Raw genomic sequence first — 23,327 nt, 5'->3', positions numbered from 1 at the left:
TGTGAAGGAGAAGACTAAAACACACTAAAACAAAAAATCAAGGGAGACAATGAAAAATTGAATTGTACATGAAAACGCCAGTATTTTGGGTATGTTCCCATATTGCACAAGCTAGTGACATGTCACATGATAGGTTCCTTATCAGTACCATACAGCTGATAGTAGCTGCACAGCTTCCCAAAGTCACTGGCATCATGAAACAGCTGCAACATCCTTAACATATGTCCCTGTTCATAAATAGGCCACACACAACTTATGAAACAATAACATTGAATTAGCCTCTCAAAAGTCATTAAATTAGACTTCTACAGCTACAACAACAGGAGACACTGATAAACAAGGATGATGCAAAGAACTGGGCCAGTTTTCCACTCGTGTTTTATAGTTTAGCTTCTCATTAGAGTTGCAGCTGTTCATCAGTGGACCCCGTTTAAGGACTGGGAAAACAAAGTAATTCTTTATTCATGCTGAAACAAATTTATTCTTACCTAGTTGGTGTTTTCTTGTCCTCTTCAGATATCAAAAACCAGACAAAATCCGCATAGCTAATCTTCCCATCTTTTTGTGCTTTTCTACCTCTTGGAGGCCAATGAGGAAAAAGACAGAAAATTTATTTTAGAACACCTAGCTTGTACTGACCAAAATTAAGGATTATTTTCCTTGTTGGTATTAACTATTTACTTCTAAATGATCCAGTGTTCATAAGGTGCTTAATAGTTAACAGAAAAGCCATCCCAAAAATTTTTTGCTGGTATATTATATACAAATACATATGCTTTTTAGAATTTCTATTCAGGTAGAAGTGATGAGAACTTAAAATCTTTACAGAACTCCACTAGCTAAAAGTTTTTGAATGAAAATATGAAGATAAAAATGAAATAAAAATATTCAGGAAGTGTCCATGGCAAGAACATAATTGTCTGTTTCTACTTTCATAACTGCAGCAACCAAGTAAGCTGCACATAGTCAACCTGTGTAGTAAAAAGTCAGGTAGGCAGTTCCTAGACATACTATATTTCAATAATGAAATTAATTTTTTGATCTTTTATCTTCAAGATGTGTGGGAAAATATATGTTTTGTCTTGCCTAAGAAACTCAGATAAAGGAGTAAGCTCTAGACATAGTCCTGCCAAGTTTCTCATTACAGCTTTTACTTCTGTTTATGAGTTGCTTTCTATCTCAGATACTGTGCTAGAAAACATTTCAAAAATTAATAAAATGCCATAAATACAAAAAAAGAAAGTCAATCCCAAGGGCAGACATGAAGAATGACTGTCAAAACTGTGAACTAATTCAACTGGAGGCATTTTTGTAAATTTATTGATGCAATAAACATTGATTTTACAATTAGTACTTAAAAGCTCAGTTCTCCTTGAACATTTTACAGGTTTGAGGGATGGAAAAAGAATGATGCTAGCATTTATTCCTTCTTCATTCCCAGTCCTGCTAAATCATACAATATCCAGTGGCCCATGATCATATGGGCAAAAAGAGTGAAGAACTTGAACTGTGCCAAAGGTTCCAAGACTGCTCTAGTACTACTACAGTTTAAATTACAATACTAATCTTGGAATTCACTGTTCCTTTGTGAGGGGGAACCATCTTTTTCCCTTGGAATACCACACAATTTAAGAGGCAAAAATTAAATGGAATTTAGATCAGCATACAAAAGAAGTACCTTGTTACTGCTCCTGAGAAGATGCGCTCTATCATCCTGTTTGAAATTGCTGTGAAGAAAAGTTTGAAACAGTGTCAACTGTATGCAGGTTATTTTTGCTTTGTATTGTGTTGTTGAAGAGTTTACTGGAACTCTCCTCTTATATATAAAGATCAGTGAGAAAGATCAAGTGTAGTGCTCATTAATCCCTTTAAGTCCTTTTAGAGAGGATCACTTAACACAAAGTCTCCAAAGCAAAACTACAACTACCCAGCTTTGAATCCAAACTTAATGCAGAAATAGTAATAAAATTGCAATACAAGTAATAAAACTTGCTGATTAATAAAACTGCATTTCTCAGTTCTTTGACAGGTAAATCATCTTTTCCAGTGGCATTGAGTCTTACATGACCTTGGCAAAGAGCCAAAACAAAACTGGCACAATCACACATAATAAACATACCTTACTGATTCTGACAGGGGTCTATTTTTGACATGGTTTTGACCCATGCTTCTATTTTGAAACCATTTCAGGGATTTTACAGACATGTCTGAACTAAACACTACCTTTGTAAAGGATATTCAATGCAGGTGGCACTGTATGAGTTGTGCTTTCTTTCTAAAATGTACTAACTTAATAGAGCAGCCACTCAAATGAAAGCAGTTTTCCTTTCTCACTGTCCTAAAGCATAGTCAAACTTTAGCAGGCAAATTTTCAGAAGCAATCAGAATTGTGTTCACCCTTTTTAACGTGGGGTAATACTCCATAATTACTTTGTGCTTAAGTAAGCTTTCCAGTCCTGATAGGAACACTATTAAGATGGACATGAGGCACCTAACAAGAGCCAACAGTTCCATACAAGCTACAAGAATATTTAAAATAGGAACAAGCCTCCAAGACTACAGAATCATGGTCATTGCATATTATACATGCAGCAAATGTAAAGCTGCTAACTAGTGCTAAACAGTATTAAAGCAAAACACACTGAGCTAAGTTAGCAAAACTCCAAAATAAGCCAAGTACCTAAAGTTTCCCTTTTCTATTCTTTCCATATCTTGCCATAAAAATAATGCTACTTGAAAAATAACAGTAAAATGGATTGTGCCCAAGATAACCCAAAACTGACAAATAAAACTATTTATAATACACAAACATTTAAGTGATATTTGCTCTACTTCTTTGTCAAGATCAGAATTCAAATTCAGAATTTTTCTCAAATGTGGTATTTGTAGATGCAAAGTAGCATCACAGATGACTTGTCCTGATTTAGTTCACTGACTCAGCAGGACCAGTTACACCAACAGACTCATGAAACTGGTCTTGGCATTAAACCACTTCCTCAGCTCAAAGTTTAGTCATTTAATACATGTAAACAAAGGTGCTTCATTTGTCATACCATAATCATTATGTCGAGCTAAATCCTTCCGATCAATATAGAGGTCATGGTCTGTATCAAGCTCCCAAAATTTGCAATAGATAACATAAAAATGTTCGTATGAGAAGTATTCTGTCAGCTGGTTAATATCTGCTTCCTCTTCCAATAATGCCACATTCTATTATCAGAAGGATAAACAGAACACAATAAAGAGTTTGTAAGACATTTATTGGTTGAATAATCTGAGTTCTCACAACCAGGTTAATATCTAATGCTATTTCAGTGGAACAATTTTTTTTTGTTTGGTTTTTTTTTTTTTGTTTTCAGGGACAATGCACATCACACAGTGTGACAGTGAAACCAAACACACAGCATGAATGCATTCACAGAAGAATAAGTAGATCGGCCCAACTTCTGCTAGACACATTTACATGTATACATCTCTAGATACAAAAAGTTACATTTAAACATACTCTGGATGTATGAGAATTAATGCAATTGGGTCTTCATTACTTTTTGGAAAAGGAAGAAATGCTATTTATGTTATTCCCTTAAGCCTTTAGTTAATGCAGTTTTAAAACTTCTAGAAATATCTGTCTAGCAAAGTTTTAGATATTACGTACCTGCAAAAAGTTGCTTTTCCTAAGCTCATTACAAGTTATTTTCCCTGACCAGGACCTATTTACTGTATAAAATATTCTCTGTATGACCTGCAAGAAACAGAAAATGGAAAGAAACTTTAGCTATGGTAATTAAATATACATCCAAATATTTCTTAAAGATGCTTTAGTACAGACGCATTAGAGAGCTCCGTCTTTCCCCTATTTCTATTTTCTCATTAGTTAGAACTTCTCTTGTGTCATATTATCCACTACTCAAACAATTTCTAAATCTATATCTAACCTCATCTAGATAAGTTTTATTTCAATGCTGCAGTACCTATATTTCACTCAGTAATGGTGCAGAATATTCATGTGCTATCCAAAATATGTATTTTGGTGATTTCACCACCTCAAGTCTTCCAGATCTACAGAGTATAATCTAATGAACCTATTAATGTATCTTATTACTTCATATTAAAGAGCTGCATTTGTTATAAGACTTTTTTACTTCATAATTGAATTTACAGAAATAGAATTGGGACTGTTTAAGGATCAGAGTACAGCAGATGTTCCTACTTCTGAAGTCTACAAACAACAAATCTACATCTGACAAAAATATTTCCTGCGGGAGCAAAGAGAATGTTTTTCCCCATTTAACTTCATTCTATTTGGAAGTTCCTTGAAAAAAAACCCTATTAATAGCATTAAAAGTAGTACATTAATATTTTCCAAGTGAAGAACAAAACAAAACAAAACAAAACAAATCTGTGCAGACAAGATGACTAGTTCTTGTGCCATGACTGATACTGGAACTAGAAACAAATGCATCCATGAGTACCCAACACTTTTGTTTAAATAAATTTTACATGTACATCAATTCAATTGTCTTACAGGTCTTTTCCAAACTACTGGTTCTATGGCTATTTTAGGCAACTCATGCATTCATTATAATTTTCTTGGATTTCGTTTACAAATTAAAGACTTTAAGTAGGACTTTAAAATATGTTTTTTCTGCTACTTAACTGAATTCAGTATTCACCTCAGTTAGTTTGACTTAAGACAACCAGATGTACATTTCAAGTCAGTCATTCACCACTAAACAAACAAAAAACTTAAACCCCTCCCAAAAAAACCAAAAACAACCCCCAAGCGTATTATGAACTATAACTGCTCAACTGGTGATTATACCTTCTAATTGGCAAGACTCAGTATTGCATGTGTAGCGTTTCATTTGCAAGAGAGCAGTTACTAATTAAAATCACCTCTTCTTAGGAACTCCTTTCCCGCAGTTAATATGTCCTCCCAACTACAGGCTAAGCTTTTTTTTTCCAATATCAATTGCAGTAAATAAATAGTTTAAACTAACCAATAATTTTTAAATAACAAATAGAAGAATAATGTACTGATGAAGTTTTGAAAGAAAACTTAAACTGTAGAGCAGCAAGCTCCTCAGTTCTTATTATGAACAAGAACAGCTGGCTCAATGACTCCAGACAGAAGAATAGATTATCCTGCTTCTGAAACTTAATTAACTTAATACTAATTGTGAATTTATGGAAGGCCCATTTTTGGCTTATACTACAAAGCAATTTTTTCTAAAAAGCTTTTTGCCTTAGCTTTGCAACTTAATCCTTCTGTATGTCATTATCTCATCTGTTATACATTTAACTGGTCTAAAAATAAAAACAAAATTGAATGTTTGGTAAAGATTACTGGGAACAGACTTAAACTGTTTTCTAAAGTAAACTGATGCAGAGTATAAGCAAATTGTCAGAGAACTGCCTTTACTATTCTGCAGAGTGCTTTGTCCAAAAGGAGAAGAAATGGTGCAATACAGAGACTACAATTTCAAGAACTCATAGTTCAGGTATGCACCTAACATCCTGGCATAATAAACGTAGTATCTCATTTGTCATAGCAAACATTTTTAACTTATTTCAGCTCTATCTTGGCCATATGTAACTAGACCGACCAACAAACCTACAACATATCTTAGTAGATAGAACAGATTGCTTTCATGGCTTACACAACATGTGCTAAAGAGATGTATGTAATGTATATGCACACACACATACATATATGTATGTCTATACAAAAACCCAGCAGAAGAATGGCTCATCTGGTTTGCAAATGGACGTATCCTTTAGATAAAACTTCATGTAGAAAGGTTAAGCTGACTGAATATAGGTATGAAATGGCTTCTTTCATCATAGGTAAAATAATCTATTATTATCATTATTAACTTGCAGGACACAATTTTAGAAGACTGTGTAACAAGCTCAGTTGCAAAGCATGGTGCAAATAATGCCAAGGTTGTGGGTGTGATCCCTGTATGGATCATTCACTTAAGAGTTAGACTCCATCCTTTTGGGTCCCTTCCACCTCAAAATATTCAGTGATTCCATGAACAGTTACTCCATCCTAAAATACAAGAAAAAGGCAAAGTGGTCCTGTCATGTCTTAATCTGCAGAATGGCATTCCAAATATTGTTGATGCTTTCATACTAGTTTACTTTCTGATTTAATACCAATTTTTTGATTAAACACCAATTTCTGTTGAAGACTACATTAAATTTTGTTAATAAAATACTTCCAGTAATAATTTATTAAATACTGCTAGGCTCAGACCTACTCAAATAAGCTGTTCCTCCAAAGAAAAGTAACTGGACATGGCAGGACCTTTCCTTTCCTTCCCTAGTGTTCTTCAGGTCAGGCAGCAAGCTTTCACAATTTTAACCAGAACAGGCTTTGACACAACCAAGAATCGTTTAAGAAACAAAACAACTCACAGGAAGAACAATTCCTTCAATCACTGACAAGAAAGTTCTGTGAGCTCAGGTAATCATTATAACAAGAACCAAAACCTAATGTAGCAGGACATACTTGATAGGCCAGCAAGTCTCTTTAAAAAGGATGTAATGAACAAACCCCAAATGCTCTCAAAAAAAAACCTTCCACAATTTTAATCTGGGTCAAAGTGTAAGATGGATAAAAGATGATCAACACTGCATGGCTTTTTTTGTTGGAGTATATTCATTAAGCTAGTTTTCATATGCACAAAGAAAGTGAACTGAATGTCATTTTGAAGAATTTTAATCTTTTGAGACTTCAGTGGAATTGACTGTCTAGTCTACAGTTGAGAAAATTCAATATCACTGATTGTTCCCTTGGATATAGAACAAATACTTCAGTCACGTAACCCTGGGAAGACAGGAATGAAACTTTTCATGTATAAAAACCTTCCTTGGAAGAAAAGTCCCCAGAGGAGAAGACTGGCAAGCAGCTTCAATATTATCATTATTTCACTTAATACTGAACATAATCATATTAATATAAATGTTTCATTGAAGATTTCATTTAATTAATCCCAGACTAAGGTCAGGATTCTAATGAAAGCAGTGTACAGCCACAATCAAGTGTTTAAGGTAACAGCCTGCTCTTCATTTAATGCTCATTAACTTATCCAACACTATTACAATTCACTGTTTCTCTTACTAGTATTAAATTCAGCAATTCCTTAAAAATGTTAAGAAGAACTATCATGCCTAAGAAAGACTTTTCTTCCACAAAATTGCTGGTTATGTGGAAATGAAGACTGACAGCCTGCTGTAACATTACTCTTCCCAAAGGACAAAGATACTTAGACATATTGACTAATCTTAATTTTGATTTTCTTAGTTAACCAAAAAATAGCTCGTCCAGAAACAAATCACTTACTGTTGTAATATACCGAGAATGGAATTCAGATGCTTCTTTTAAAAATGAAAGGCCTGGATGACTATTCACCACATCCTACAAAAAAAAAATGGAATAACAATATCCCAAAGAGTATTAATTAGTGACCATATTAGACAATTAGCAAAGAATAGCACACCTGCTTCCTTAACCAAAACATCAGTCGTTACTGATAACTTCGTTTTCACCAAGGCTTCAGACAAATCACATTACAAACCTTTTTAAAAATAAAATTATCTTTTAAATAAATCAGAAAAACAAAAGCTTTCCTATTTTAGAAATATTACAGGATTTTTCTCCTATATTTTAGATAGGCTGAGGATTTTGAACACTGCTGACTGTCATAGCTTGTAATTCTGTGGCTATGATTCACTAAAGCAAATTCAACTTTTATTCAGTCATTTCTATAGGTGGTGTTTGCTGCTCTTCCAACAAAGATTTACTAGGTTTTGAATTCATATCCCACTTCTCCTTTGCCCTCCAAAGGGCTACTCTGACTTAAATAACTTTAACTGCCTTATGAAACATAAAAGATTCCAATACCTATGTTATTCCTACAATTGATTTTAAATCTTACCATGGTGCTTAAAGAACACCTCATCTTATACAAAACTATTAACTGTAAAACAACTCACTAGCATCTTAGTGGATCATGCAAAGTCAGTTGCACTAAATATTATCAATAAACTTTAATAATGATCATGAAAAAGTATGTTTAGTTCAAACAACTCAGGGCTTTGCCAGTTCGTAATTTTGTTGTGTTCCTAGAAATAATTTCAGTTGCAACTTACTTGTAAAAAAGGAATGAAGTCTTCTTGCACCAAGTAGTTACATCCAGGGTTCATCAGCAGGTGAACAAACTTTGCAGCATCATCATAGCAGGTCTGAAGTACTCTGAAATGTAAATATTTCCATTTAGTATTCTACACAGAAAATTGCTCATGCTACCTCATTAGGTACTTAGATCAAGGCCTATGAAACAATATTTATTCAAAAGTTCATTACAACTGTCAAACCATGCTCCAAGGAACTTACCAAAGCAGTGGTATCTCTTAAATTTATGTTAAAAGAGGTGGGTACACCATGTAATCAATTACAGGAATGGGCAATTTGAAGTTAGAAATAGAAAATAACTAAAAATTAAAAGCACTTTGTTCAGAATTGGCATCTACAAGTATGGGCCATGGTTTTCACTTCTCATGAACTGTCAGTCATTTATCCATTTATTTTATTTTAAAATCCATAAACCCTGTAAATGAAGATTTGTTTATATTCAAGTATTACTGAGTTACATTTTCCCATGTACAAGCTTGCTGACAATAGCTGATTATGGGAAAGCGTTTTATTCCCCTTTACAAGACAGGATCACATTCAGAGCTTAAAAGATCACATTTCAGTGAAAAAAAATGCAGTACTTCTAAAAAAAGTAATCTACTCACTTCCGCCACATTGCAACAAATTTATGAACTGACACGTATCCTGTTCGTTCACCTCCAGCACAATAAAACAAAGGACCTTTCCAGTACAGTGGGCATTCACAAGCCTACAATTAAAGTACACATCAAGTCAGTTTATTGATTGCTTATCTGAGGGCTACTCTTTTATTTATCGATCCTTCAAAAATTACAAATGTTAAGAAGAAAGCATTAGGGAAGAGATTTTTTAAAAAAAAGTTTCTGAAACCAGCTTCACCTTCTGAAATACTCCATTTAAAGCAACTGCTTTAGGCTGAAATCCAAAAGTGGAGAGCAAATCACAGGGCAACTAATAGACTAATGCAGTGAGTCATGTGGCTGTCCATGCTCCAAGCATCTGAACAGAGTCCATCTTAAGCTCCACTCAGGAGCTGGATACCTTTAAGCTAAACTCATGACAGCACACTTACAGCCCGTCTGAACTGGAGCAGATTGACATTTATCTGGCTCAGAGGATGGCTCAACTCATCTGCATCCTTTGCACATGCATTGCACATCCTCTATCCAGTTTTAAGTAGCAGGCTAGCCTGCCCTGAGCAGCAGCATCTTGCTTTATTTAGGGTACTCAACAGCTACACATTCCCAACTCCAGTGTGACCACTGCACCTGAAGGCCAAGCATCCCAGCAGTAACAGCCAAGAGCCCAGTTTGCCTAAAACTGACTCCAGCTGGGAGCAGTCAGACATGCTGGCATCCCCAAGGATCTCCAAAACTACTGCGAATACTGCATGATGTGTAAGGTCACTGGAGCAAAAGTACAATTACCTCTCATGTAATAGTTTAACTAGTACTTTAAACAAATTAAAATAAATGGTTTTGATGAATACTGTCCTCAGACAGTATTCTCCAGGAAGTGCCTTTCATCACTGAATTATAGGTGACTAGACCCTTTCAGCTTCCTTGCTGAGAGAGAAGGATCTCTTCCCTACCTCCCCACTTCTGTGTTGGAAGGACCTGTGGAAGACAGGGATCCTATCACTCAGCTTAGTAGTAAAAATGTTTTGGTGAGGCAAAGCCCCAGTCCTGCTCTTGTGAGCAGTCGCAGTTTCTATTTTTTAGACCCTGGACAAAGTGACAGGAACATGGATGAGAACCTAAGACTCATTACCAAGAACGTGACTTGCAGGGAGATTTCAAGCATTGATTCAATATAACAAAATGGAAATTCAAGTTCATTTTAACTAGTTTATTGTCTTTAAACTTACATAGAAGTTTAAAAATATTTGCTGCTTTCTAAGCCAAGTATTTTGTTACTCTGCCATAACTCTAAAGTAGCTCTTCAGAAATAACTTGAGAGCTATAATCTCAAGTTACCAAACCATGCTGTCTTTACCAGTGCCTTTACAATGGAGGTTTAGCAGAATGAGAAAAAAAAAAATCAACCTGTGTGAACATCTGAAAACAAAACATATATAAGGAATGCTTTTGCCTTTTTGCCTTATCTTGGTCAATATGGAATAGAGAACAACATAGAATGTTGTTCTTTAGTATCTGGTTGTTTATGCAACAAAAAAAAAGTAGTTCAAGTTTTGGTTTAATGTTTTGTTTCTTTTTATAAGGTCATTTGATACAGAATGATATCATATGTTAATGCAGAAAATTTCACATAACTGCTATCAACAATGTAGAATATCATTAATACTAATGTGTGGGAGATGGAAACACACAATACAAGAAAACCAAGCATGAACAACTCATCTTTCCTTTCCATAGAAGTACAGTACTAAAAGAAGATGGCCAGCAAGTTCTCACCTTTGCAACCTTACCCATGTCTTCTAACGTTGCCCTCTCATTTGGAAATTGAGAAAAAGTCTGCTCAATTTTGGCAATCACAGCATCTATATTTACTTTTTCCTTAGGACATCCTCGAGGAAAATAAAAAGTTGGAATGTTTTGACTATGTGATGGTGGCAAAGTTTCTTCCTTCTTTGTTTGAACCTAAATAGATAAATACACATTTGACAGTCAAGTACCATGAAATCACATAGTCCTCCACAGATGTCTTAAATGTCTTTGTATTCCATGTTTCAACCCACCTTCAAAAACATTTCAGATTATAAATGAAATAAACTATTACAGAATAAGAGCACATTGGAAAAATGAATTACTATTTCCAAAAATGGTCATTTAGAAAGACTTCTAGGATGTTAAATATTTAATAAAAACAACTTTAATCTTTAACATATCAAATTTCAAGACTGATACATTGGATAGCTTCTTGGGGACATCTGAAATTACTCAGATTCTATTATCTGCTTCAGAAAAAAGCCTTTCAACCTCTATGTTAACAGACATTATGAAATAATTTATTTTGGAAATACTTCTAGTTTTACAGCTTCAAGCTTTTGAAATAAGTATAATGATTTCGTTACAAACCACCAACCTATTTATTGAAGTTATGATGAAGGGTTTCCTTTTTTTTACTATAAAAAATGATAGATTCTATAAAGGTAGTAAACAATGTCTGCAGAGGGATTTTTTTTTGGGCAAAGTATATACAATGAGAGTTTAGAAATCTGTTTTGCAAGAATTGTGATACACCATATCACTAAAAAATCCCCCAGATGGCCTTTAACAAATGGAATTTATTTAAAAGGATTTAAGTTCAGTAAAGAAAAATTTACCTTGTAGACAGTTTCCAAAAGAATGTCAAATAGGGCAGAGAAGCAAAGATAACAGACAAAGTAAAAGCAGAATTAGGAAACAAACTTAGCAAATAAAACAAATTAAAATCTTTATTCCCAACACTACTATTCAAATGTAAAAACATTGCTATAGGGTGACTTGTTCTAATGATGAATGTGTTCAAGATCCTGCATCTAATCTCTCATTTTCAACCAGAATTGGGGGAATATAAGCCCAAAATCCCTCCAAAAACCCTAACCCTTGTTTTACTCCTTATCACCTTTGCCAAAATGCCTGCAAAGATACCCAGCTCTGCTACCACAATTGAAGTCCTTCCTTATGTAAGTGGAAGATCTAGGTGCTTATGGACAACAGATTTTAATTTGCAGAGTTCCAGTCAAGGAGCTTTCACTAGAATACTGTAACATATGCAAAAAAACCAAACGAAAAACCCCAAAAAAACCCCACCTGAACTAACCTTTCCTTCCCCTCCTCTGCATTTGAGCCAGAATTCCTGTTCACAGCTGTAGAATTACCTTAACTATGTTACAAGTTTTATTTCATAGAGGAATATGAATCTGTGACACCAGGAGTCAATGTCTGTCACTTTCTAAGAATCCTATAAGTAACAACTTTTGATAACTTATCATTTGTTCAGCAGTCCAGTTGATGAGGCAGCTTAAAATAAGACTGCTACAGGGTATCAAAAATTCCTTCCAACTTCAGACTTCCAAAATTTTAGGAAGTCTAAAGACAGCAATGTTTTATTCTCTAAGTAAAATCACCACCAGCACTACAATGTCTGTAATGGGGTGAACCTTGTTTCATTTTAAAAGCCCAGCTCTACCCATCATCACTTTACAAGAGCCCTTGCAGTTACCCCATTTCCAAGAACTGCTTGGCCTGACATAAGATTAGCTCAGCTGGTCAGAGCATGGTGCTAATAACACCAAGGTCATGGGTTTGATCCCTGTACAGGTCATTCATTTAAGAGTTGGATTTGATGATCCTTGTGGGTCCTTTCCAATATTCCTCAGAATATTTATTTCATGATTCTATGACAACCACTCCCATGTGAGCTGCTCAAATGGCCACAGAGCAGCAGGTGGTCCAGTTCTTCAGAGATGCCCGATGAAGAATGCCTCATCCAAGAAAAGGGAAAGTGCAAATCACAGACAACTAACATTCCCTGAATGTCGCACATATCATGAGGTAAATCAGCACTTTAAGGAAGCTTAGTACAGAGAGGCAAGGCATTTTTAAAATCCGCAACCAGGGAAATTTAGAGCCTCAGATGGGAAATTTCTTTTAAAAGGAAAGGCAGAAGCAGAAGGAAGACTACACTGGAAAAGATCTCAAGAGAAAAAGAAAAGCTATCATCAGAAAAAGTCTTCTCAATTTGATCATTGGATACTATATTTCTTCAGAAACTACTAATTTAGATATCTCAGTTACACAATACATGATTTCCATTGGTCCAAGTTAAAAGTTGTTCTTAAACACATATGGAAATACCAATTCAGGATTTGTAGTAAGACCTATCCAAGCACAAGTTATTATATGAGGCTTTTTATTAATTTTTCATCTTGTAATCTGGAATAGACAAAGATTATAAGGAAGAAGTTCAGCAACCAATTCAGAACTTAAGATAAACATAGAGTTGAAGAAAAATTATTTTTTCTAAGATGAAAATGTTACATTGCAACATTTGAATTCAGCATGCTTACTGTAAAAATATATAATATTTAATCTATAAAACAGAATATTAATTCTAAGACCAAATATAGACTACAAATCTGTAATAGCAAGATAAATTACCTCTCCCTATACTGAAAGATGTCTATTTTCACATGCTGGTTTCTCCAAGTTGGCAAAAGAAGAAATTATAAAAGGGCTTCATTTGCATTATCAAGTATACGATCACTTCACAATCATTTCTGCTAGAATTATTTGGTGCCTACATATAGGCATCTAGTGAGAATACCATCTAGGGCACAAAACATAATGCCCTTGAACATTCCTTGTGGTATCTAGCAGGCAGCTCCAAGCACAGCTCTCACACTGCATCTGCCACGTGGATGTTATGAGCACACTAATGCTTCTTAAATGCCACCAGCAACTTGGAATGGGACAATTGAATTGTGCTGTTAATGTCAGTCAACACAGGGATAGGAACTGTACCAAAGAGAGAAGCACATCGTCCATCACCATTAGCTCCAACTAATGCACTACAAAGTTGATATTACATCTCCTCCCTCTTCTCACTGTCCCAAGAAGGGCCAAAGATTCTTCTCTCAGTCTGAATTCTAATAACCAAAATGCTCCTTGTACAACTGAGGCTGCTCTACTGTATGTGTTCTAATGAAGGAATGTGTGATATTAAAAGGGCTCTAAAAATTTCACTATTTTCTGTTCAGGTGTTAGTTACTTCTGTAGAGGCATATATTGCATAGCTGATGAAGAAGTGTCATGGTTCTGTTATTTCAGGACAAACAAAATGCACTAATTGTGTGAGATTAGGCTGTTCTAAAATTAATTATAATTTTAACTGGGGAATTCCTTCATTAACAAGAACTGCCAGAAATCTGCTAACATTAAATCTTTGACTGGAAAATCTGCAGGAACAGTTCATTAATCTTTTTGCAAAACTACTCCATTTCAGCGGTCTATTTAACATTTAGAAAATGATCTACATTTTCCTGTGGTTTTAAGTTAAAACCTTTAAAACCTTTACCAAGAAGCTAAACTCAAAAAAAGAGACTCATTTGGTCAGTGAAAATTTTTCCTGCAACTTGCTGAGAAAGAGTATCAACAACAGCATGCTTGGAATTAAGGAAAACAGCTGTATAAGCTTGTAAATAACTCAAACAGATGTGTGCTGAAGTGCCAGTACTGAAGGGAGTATTAAACTTTGCAGTAAGTATATACGAAGCCCAGGATCTGTAAGTGTACTGCAAAGTTGCTGCTGCAGTTTAGGTTTTATATAATAGATGGGAAGTGAGGATTCCTTGAAAATGTCTTGTTTGCAGTAATATAAACAAATTTCTGTAAGATTTGTCTATAGGATAATTCAAGAAAACCTTTAATACACAACCAGTTTTCATTCTTGACATACAGAATTGTAAGGACTGTCCACTACCCAACACTTACCTTGTTATTTACAGTGGAGGAAATGGAAGTTTTCATCCCACTGAGGTCCCTTTTCAAAGGGCAAAACTTCTAGTTTTGCAATTAATTAATTTTGAAACTTTCCAGATATTTTTCTAACCATTCTTTCAGAAGTTGTTTATGGTAGTAAATAGTACTAAAATCATAGCATAAAATCAATATTATAATTACAATATATTTGTAATTATAATGTATTAGTACTATATTAGTATATACCAGAGAACATGGATACACCATATTCCAAAGAGAGAAATTAATTCCTCAAGCTAGACAGTCTTCTTCCATCTACCACCTGATGAGTTACATTCAGCAGTTAACTTTGTTATAAGCAAAAAATAAAGACAGTGAGAATTTTAAAAGTGTGGGCTTTTCCTTCTCTCTTAACTGTAATAGCTGATGCTATGACACAATCATTCATTAGAACTACAGGATATATTGCTGAAATAACAAGGAAGGGAGGAATTGTTCCCAGATATTTTAATAATGTATGCTCAGTCTAGATCTAATATTGCATGTAGCAACTATCAAAAATACTGAGTCGAGGAAGGGGTTGAATATGTGGATTCAAATGCAAGTGAGTAAACCCTCACTTATAAAGGACTTGCTGGAAAATGAAGCAAGGTAAATACATTTGTGAATTTAATACTCTTTTAGACATCTCTGAGATTAGGATATGAACTTGGGTTTCAAGGGACATCTAGTTCCAACCCCTTCTGCTGTGGGCAGGGATGCCACCCACTAGATCAGGCTGTTCAGGGCCCCATTCAACCTGTTCTTGAACACTTCCAGGGATGGGGGAACCTACAACTTCTCTGGGTTGCTTGTACCAGTGCCTTCCCACTCATAGTAAAGAATATTTCCTCTCCTCTTTTAGTTTAAAACCCCATTGTCCAATCACTACCTGGACTGAACTAACTGGTATTTATATTGTTTTGACAAGACTACAGAATAAGATAACTCCATTCAGAAATGATGATTATACCAACATTTTTTCTGCCTGTTTCTCTGAAAAAAAGCCAAACCCTAAACATTTAAAAATATTTACAGAGTTCACAGTCATCTCTTGCTGTAGTATTTGACAGGAAATTCCATGATAATGTGCACACTAGAGAAAAGTCATTGGAATGCATAGAACAGAGTCAAAAAAGGACCCCAAAAAATTATAGCTCATATTTACACCCAACTTCACATTAGGATTTTACTAAGTGATGCACTACAATCTATCCCACTAAAAAAAAAGGGCATTAAAATACTGAAAATACTATAAAGGGATTTTGCCTATCAAATAGATAAGTCTGGTTCAATTCCTAGTTTTTAATTAGGCATTTAAAAGAAAAAAGGTCTCTTACAATGCTGTTTACAATGTGCAATACGTAAGTTAATCTAGTTCTTCAATCGACTAGGTCTTCTAGTCTTATATAGTCTACTTTCTTTTCAACTTACCTGGATGAACTGAAGTGTATAATAAGCTAAGAGGATTTTCTGCAGAGATATGCTATTCAGCCTTTTAAATCCTAATATTCATGCAACCACCCATGTATAAAGCTCATCAACTGCCTAACAAGGAAAACGGATAACTGCATGAAGTTCCCTGACACACAACAGAAAATGGAAGCTAACACGGGATTCAAAGGGTAACATTATTTTTTTGTGTGTGAGTCTTTCCTTTATTAAATTCAGTGAGTTCTTAAGAATACAAGGTATATTACTTGATCAGTTTAACAGTAATTGTGAATGCAATACAGTGTTATCAGTAAGTAGGCTCACAAAGAACACCTGACCAGCCTTCTCATCCCTCTGCTCTGTTCTTGCTGTCAATCTAAGTCTGACCAATAAAATAACAGAACTGTTTCTTTTTTTAAACTTACTATCTAATTGACTTCAAAGTGAAAGTCAACATTTCCCTCTAGATAATCAATTGACATTATCAGTAGTTTTATGGAATTTAAATCTTGAAAACATCCCATAAAAGACCCACACTACTATCATTTAGAAAAGAGTTCATTCTCATTTGCAAGAAAGACAACAGTTTTGAAAACCCTGTTCTAACATGTCAAATACTTTAACATGCTGAAGTGCCTTCCAAAAATCTGTTTCAGGATAGACAAAGTAAGGTTATTACCAGAACCTTCCTCAGAAGAAGCCCAGAGAAACACGTCCTCTGTAACATAAGCTCTTTTGACCGTGTGGTAGACATTTACAATTATTTAAGTTGAAGTGTATTGCTTTCTGTGACATCCTCATTAGCATCTTTCCAGCCAAACTAATGAGATTTTTTTTTACTGCAAGATTTCACTGATTGTACTACTTTCTATTCAGCTTAGTGTGCTAAACAGTACTTTTTCCTCTGTGAAAGATGATCCTTGGATGACTTAAAACTGAAAATTTCTGGGTTCTTCCCCTAGCCAAGTTCTATTACTCTAAAATGAAATTACTGCACTGGAAATCATCTTGAAAACAGTATGTTTATCTATAATCTTAATAATGAAGTTTTACAGCATGGCATAAGGTAAGCTATACCACAGCACACCTGCATCTTCCCCTTCCCCCTTAGAATTTACTCACTTCACTAGTGACATTGAAGCAATATGGTGAATTGCCTCAGGTCACCAAGACAGCTAAAGAGCAAAATTAAAACTCCCCATTTGTCTTCATCAAGTTGGTACCACTTAGAAGCAACATGGTTCTGCTGCTAACATAAGAAAGATCAGGGAGTACTGCAGCAGGATTATTTAAAATCAGATTACATTGGTCTTAAAACCATGCTAAGATTGTGATTAATTTTGCATAGCTTAGTCAGAAATATTAAACTGATCAAACCCTGAGAGATACCTACAGAGAATGAACCCATGCTAAACCAGTCATTAGGGTATACATGTAAAAAAGTCTTTCCTCTGGCAACAATCATTTTAGTCCCAATTGTTTCCTTCTATCCTGGACTTCACCCTGCTATCCTTCAGTCACTGTCTGGCAGCTGTTTTTAGATGAGCTATAGAGACTAATTTTATCATACATGCTCCCCTTTCCACAGTACAAGATAAATATCCATTAATTTTAACCCTGCTGCAGTTTTATACTAGCATACTTTAGCTGTTAGCCTTAACTCTGAAGATTTCATTCATCTAGTTTGGTCTGTAGTCAATATTTGTGCTATGTGAGGGGAAGGAAATGGAAAAATTAATACACTTTCCCATAAAGTTCTAGCAATATAACATTAGAAGAAAAAAGGTACTTTAACCTACACTGTTTCAAATTTTATACGTGTGACCTGAGTTAACGTATGAGAGCAGAGTTCAGCAACTCTCCCAATGCAGTCTATACTCCAGTTAGCAATCCTGTGTTCAGATTCTGACCAGAAAATATGGTGGGAGTCTCTTTCCTGCATACCACACTGTGCACTCATCTCTGTTTTAAATAAACGGACTATCATTACCATCTCATTTATGCATATTCTTGGCTATTTACTATCAAGTCTATTTCTGTAAAAAAGTATATGGTAATCTGGTCTTGTGCTCAATGCAAATGTTAATCCTCAGTGCTAAATCAACTTTACTCTAGATTCAAAGCTGTACACTGCTCAGTCCCATTTTGGGATCGCTGACAATTTACAGCATGTAGCAATTCCATAAACAAATCAAAAGAGACTCAGTGATGTTTAGAGCAGTCAAGAGTAACATAAGGAAGAATCCTAGGTAACAGTAAAATGAAACCTAAAGAAGATCCTAACTTTTGATTCTGAGGTAAAAAAAATTGAAATTTTTTAAGCTGTTTGCTATATGAAGCTAATTTCTCCCCTTATTTTAAGTCTTAAGACAGCAGAGTAAATAGCAGTACTCTTAATTTTGTGATAGCCTGGGAAAGAAGTACCCTGTCCAGTTTGAATGAAATTGTTGTGCTAAAGGCCACCACTTGGACAGTCTTGAAAGTCTTAATATAAGGCTTATATAGACTTACCATATTATGGTGAACCTATCATTGATGATTTTCCCCTTTAATTTAACCAAGCCAAATTGAAATAGCCAAAATGACCCTCAAGAAAAGGCACTGAAGTGTCTGCACTGCAGCAGAGCATTTAAGACTTTGGACCATCTACACAAACCTATCTGGGAAAGCATGTTCTAATGTAGGAGGAGACAGTAGGCAGTGGCATCCAGCAAAAGCTACCACCTGAAACTACAAAATGCATTCCATACATACTATCTGAGGTATAGAATTTAAAACCACATTCAAGTAAAAGCATTTGTGAATGGCCACCACAGGCAAGTCATATCACATACACACAAACAAAAGTAGCACTGGGAAACTTTGAAATGGTTAAAATCTGATTTTGACTTGATAGAGATGGCTGAGGTAAATTGGCATTTTTCTGCATGATACCTAACCATTATAGCACACACCAACCTCCTCTCTTTCAGTAATGTATATGCTGCACTAACAGATGTCTCACTCAAGGTCTTCTATAACTCTGATTTTGGAAATACTGGAAGTCTCCCAGTTTGCAGCTTGGTAGAGCTGACACAGGTAAATCATGCAGTCCTGTTGGGAACTGGGAAGATGCTATTGCAAAAACATTATTGCTGTAGAAACATCTCCAAATATGGCTGCACACTTTTTTCTTTGTACAGTCACACAGAACTTCAATATCCAAAGTATGCAGTATGAAGAGCTTATTGATTTATTCAGAAAACACTTGGGTGGGGACAAGATGGAAGATGTAGTTACCTGTACCCCCCAAAGCCATGAACACAAGACCTTTCCACATTACATCCACATCTATTGGTAACTTGATTTATTTGTTGACAAAACTTTTACCGAAGGCTTCTAAAGTGAGGTTTCCTCTGAGAATTTGGCATCATTGGTAGTGATGACACATTTTATCCAGTGAAGATATTTTTTCTCTTTCACATGCCTTACTAATTTAAAAATGGAAAAGAGTACATAGTATAAAATGGAAAAAAGCAAAATTCTTCAGAAAAATCTACCCCATGAAACATAATTTTCTAAAATTTTCTAATTTTCTTCTAAATTTTGTGATAAGACAAAAGTAGTGGAATAATATTAGTCACAGCTAGTATGACTGCTAGTGCCTGTGAGTTGCTGTCAAACAGGCTACAGTTTATGAATTATGTCAAATTAAGTATTCCAGTCACTAACATATGGTGTTTGTTATATAGTTGCAGCTTCCTCAGAAAATACTCTGATCACAGATTAAATCAGTTCTTTTATTCCTTCCCAATGTATTCTGTTCCCCAACTGTTTCCAGGGCATAAGCTGGTAAATTCCTCTCAGTACATGATTATTTTGATTGCACACAGCCAAGGGACTGACAGGTACACCTGAGGCAATTCCAACATTTGTCTACAGAAAACAGCCCTTGTCAGGACAGGCCATCAGTTCAACATCAAAAGTAACACATTCAGCTAAGACAGACATCCACTTAAACTCTGCAATAGCTGTTTATCCTTACATGTTTGCAGCAAAGCAAGCTTCAATCACTAGATGCAGTTGACTTCAAGAAGAATCTTCTCAAACAACAAATGTCACCAAGTTCAGCCTTGCTACAGAGCTGCAAAGTCAACAGCTGGAGCAAGTATTCTGTCAACTGCTTGTCTGCTGATGCCCTGAAAAATTCTGATTTGGACAATTGTGAAAAGTCTCATATCCCTCTTGCCATGTAAAAGTTGAAGGACATTTTATATGAAGATGTGCTGAACTAGGACTACCAATAGTCATACAACATCAACTATTAGTAGTGTTAGTTAAAATGGAGAAAAGAATAGCAAATCTTATTTCAAGAGAAAAATAAGTACATCTGAACTCCTCAATGTATGAACTGCTGCATCACAAAACTTAACTGCAGAGGGAACCGACATCTACACTCTTAAATCATGAAAACATGTAAGCTGTAACAAACTTTCACCATATTGTCTTTTCTGTAGAAACAGTACACATTTTCTGTAATAATAATTTAAAAAATAGATTTATCACCAGACATGAGCAGGTAAAGAAGCTGCTATCACAGGCAGCCAATATATTTTACGTTTGAACAAGGAGTCTCCATTACAGAAGTGGTAAAAATGTACCAGCTTGCTTACAGTTTCTTTTCAAGAGACTAGTGCTTAAAACCTGGCAATATAGTAGCAGTGAACCATTTCTAGAAAACCTCATCTTAACTAGTAAGTCTCAGTGGGCAGCCTATATGTTTTAATTCTGTTTTAAACATTGGCATCTGCTCTGGAAAACTGGCATTATATCAGCAACCTAGCACTGAGTACCTATTTGCTATAGTCAGAATGAGATTTGTATTCCATCTCCAGCCCTCCCAGCAAACACTTGTGTTCTTTAATAAGGCATTTATGTGCCTGATGTACAAGTATTATGTAAAAAATGAATATTGGATCCTCCCCCTGTGGTGTTAAAAGGTCTACAAATTATGTTAAATCAGAAAACTGATGTTAACAGGAAAGCTGTCATGCCTGAAGCCTCTCATTGTTACACAACCTTCTTCTGAGACTATATCTGTAAACCCAACAGCCTCAATTAAACTTTTTGAAAGTAGTTTTGCATCAGAAATGAGACTTATCTTCATGACTAAAAGAATTACTGTGCGCACTACATCACAAATATACCAGCCCAGCACACATTAGTACCTACAGACTCTGTGTTCATTACTGTCTTGAACATGCCACAAGCATTTATGTAGCATTCTGGTAACAAAGGAATGTAAAAATGATCAAGAAGCACTAAAGTCTAAAGCTACTTCACCCAGAAGGCAAGCCAATCCTGTGAGGCACTGCAGAAGCTGAAGAAATAGTTCTCATACAGCTGACATAAATAGCATGTGTAAGCAGCATTTAGTATCATTAACAGGTGGTCATGAAATGAGTAGTTCTCCGTTTTCACACTGAGTTGTGACGCATACAACTACACCGCGGAATCACCCAATAGGCACAGCAGATAAAGACATAATTCATTAAAAGTATTGAAAAATATGCCTGCACAGGTCTGTCAGTAACATTGAGAAGATTAATTAAAAACATAGGCCAGGTTTTGTTTTTAAGCTCCTTTTAAAAAGTCATTATATTCAGCATGAATTTGAATTTTTAAAAAGTCTAGTTTTAAAGTTAGAACTCCACAGTTTTGTAAGGTGATGTGGCCTCTAGGTAGCAAAAATACCCGTTTTCCTAGTTTAGCTAACACTGAGTTACAAATGTATAAGCATGTCAGTGTACACACATGTATTTTATTCTAATTTTGGTTCAAACTTGAAGTATATTTTCCTCATATAGCACACATAATGGTGTTCCTTATATTCCAACTCTGACAGGTAGGGATGTCACTAGTTGTTGGCTAAAACACAGTTCTCAGCCTTTCAGTTCACATCTAGAAGTTGTCAATACATTTGACAAGGTAATAGTTTCTTCTCCATCCAAAGTTTCAGATAAATTGACAAGCAAGTTGGACACAGTGACTTTTCAAGTGCTGCATTCCCAGCTCAATATATCCTATCCTGTAGGTATTAAGTACTTAAGAAAGACCTTGGTTTTAGAATCAACATCAGACTAAGATGGACTGAAGCTTTACTTCATTTTATGCAGAGATACCTACTAAGAAATTTAGCTCCCTAAGGTAATATAGAACATTTAAACAGTTATATATTGCTCTTTCTCCATAAAGCCCTGCTTTGCTCAGGTTTTTTCAATTTTCATGAATAAATGAAAAATGAGGAACTGCCTATTCCACCACTTTCCAGAACAACCCACCTCGCTACTGATGGTCTATTTAAAGATTTTCAAGAAACCTGATGTGCTATGCTCTAAGATTATTTACTTACATGGCCCTATATGAAAAGCCACTGCCTTAGAATTCTTGGAACCTGTGGAAGACCCAGTCATTCCAACCTGCCTCAGAGCAGATTCTGAAGCATATGTTATGTCACCATCCAGCACCATTACTAATTTTTTAAGATGCTAGTTTTAATATCACAAAGCTCTTAAAGAGAATCTGTAATTTTTTTAACAAATTATAAAATTACAAGATTGTAGTAGAAATACAGAAGAACAGATTGGCTTCCATTTCTGCTTAACTTCAGCATTCAGTGGAATAGGAGGTTGCAAACTCCAAAAGCAGCAAAGCTTAGCAACTGAAGTGATAAAGTTTTGTTTCAAGTTATTCTACCAAATATCTAAGCAGTCTTCAATTTTAACATGAAATTTCTTCAATGATTATTTATCTGATAAATAACTATTCTTTGAAATGCACCTAACACATGAGGATAAGTTGGAATTAATGCTAATATAAAAAAGCAGGTAAATAATACCCATCTTCTACATCAACAGCTACTAGCACCCATATTTAATTTTTATGATACTTCCAAAAAGGTTCTTAACATCATGAAGTAGAAGCAAACCACCATCTAAAAAAGCAACTTCAGATAAAATACTTGCTATCAAACTGAGCAATGACAGATCTCATATTCTAGTTTCATACTACTATAATTCTGTTTTGCTCAAAAAATTTTGTAATCTATTTCATTTATTATACATTATTCTACAGTTGCCATTTACCCAGGAAGTGCAAGACTGGTTAGAAATGAAAAATATTTGCTCATTGTCTTCACTGCAAGTTTATAGCCAGCAGCATCCTAGAACAGATAAAAACCCCTACAGATTAGACAAGCTGTTTTCTTA

At 35.1% G+C, this 23,327-nt stretch overlaps 1 protein-coding gene across 2 annotated transcripts in view; it reads right to left on the bottom strand.

The window, feature by feature from the left end:
- PPP2R3B (protein phosphatase 2 regulatory subunit B''beta) overlaps positions 1 to 23,327 on the bottom strand; it is a 52,916-nt gene that overhangs the window by 5,075 nt on the left and 24,514 nt on the right. For both annotated transcript variants that reach the window (XM_021546683.2, XM_077781515.1), the window contains 8 exons: positions 10,597 to 10,782; positions 8,809 to 8,912; positions 8,161 to 8,263; positions 7,352 to 7,426; positions 3,656 to 3,742; positions 3,054 to 3,210; positions 1,679 to 1,727; positions 489 to 578 (listed from right to left, as the gene is read on the bottom strand). In XM_021546683.2, coding sequence (XP_021402358.1) covers positions 489 to 578; positions 1,679 to 1,727; positions 3,054 to 3,210; positions 3,656 to 3,742; positions 7,352 to 7,426; positions 8,161 to 8,263; positions 8,809 to 8,912; positions 10,597 to 10,782 — 851 coding nt within the window. The remainder of the gene's footprint in view (positions 1 to 488; positions 579 to 1,678; positions 1,728 to 3,053; positions 3,211 to 3,655; positions 3,743 to 7,351; positions 7,427 to 8,160; positions 8,264 to 8,808; positions 8,913 to 10,596; positions 10,783 to 23,327) is intronic.

The sequence above is a fragment of the Lonchura striata genome, chromosome 2 (assembly GCF_046129695.1).
Source record: "Lonchura striata isolate bLonStr1 chromosome 2, bLonStr1.mat, whole genome shotgun sequence".
Classification (NCBI taxonomy): domain Eukaryota; kingdom Metazoa; phylum Chordata; class Aves; order Passeriformes; family Estrildidae; genus Lonchura; species Lonchura striata.
This window is presented reverse-complemented; position numbering and strand designations above follow the sequence as displayed.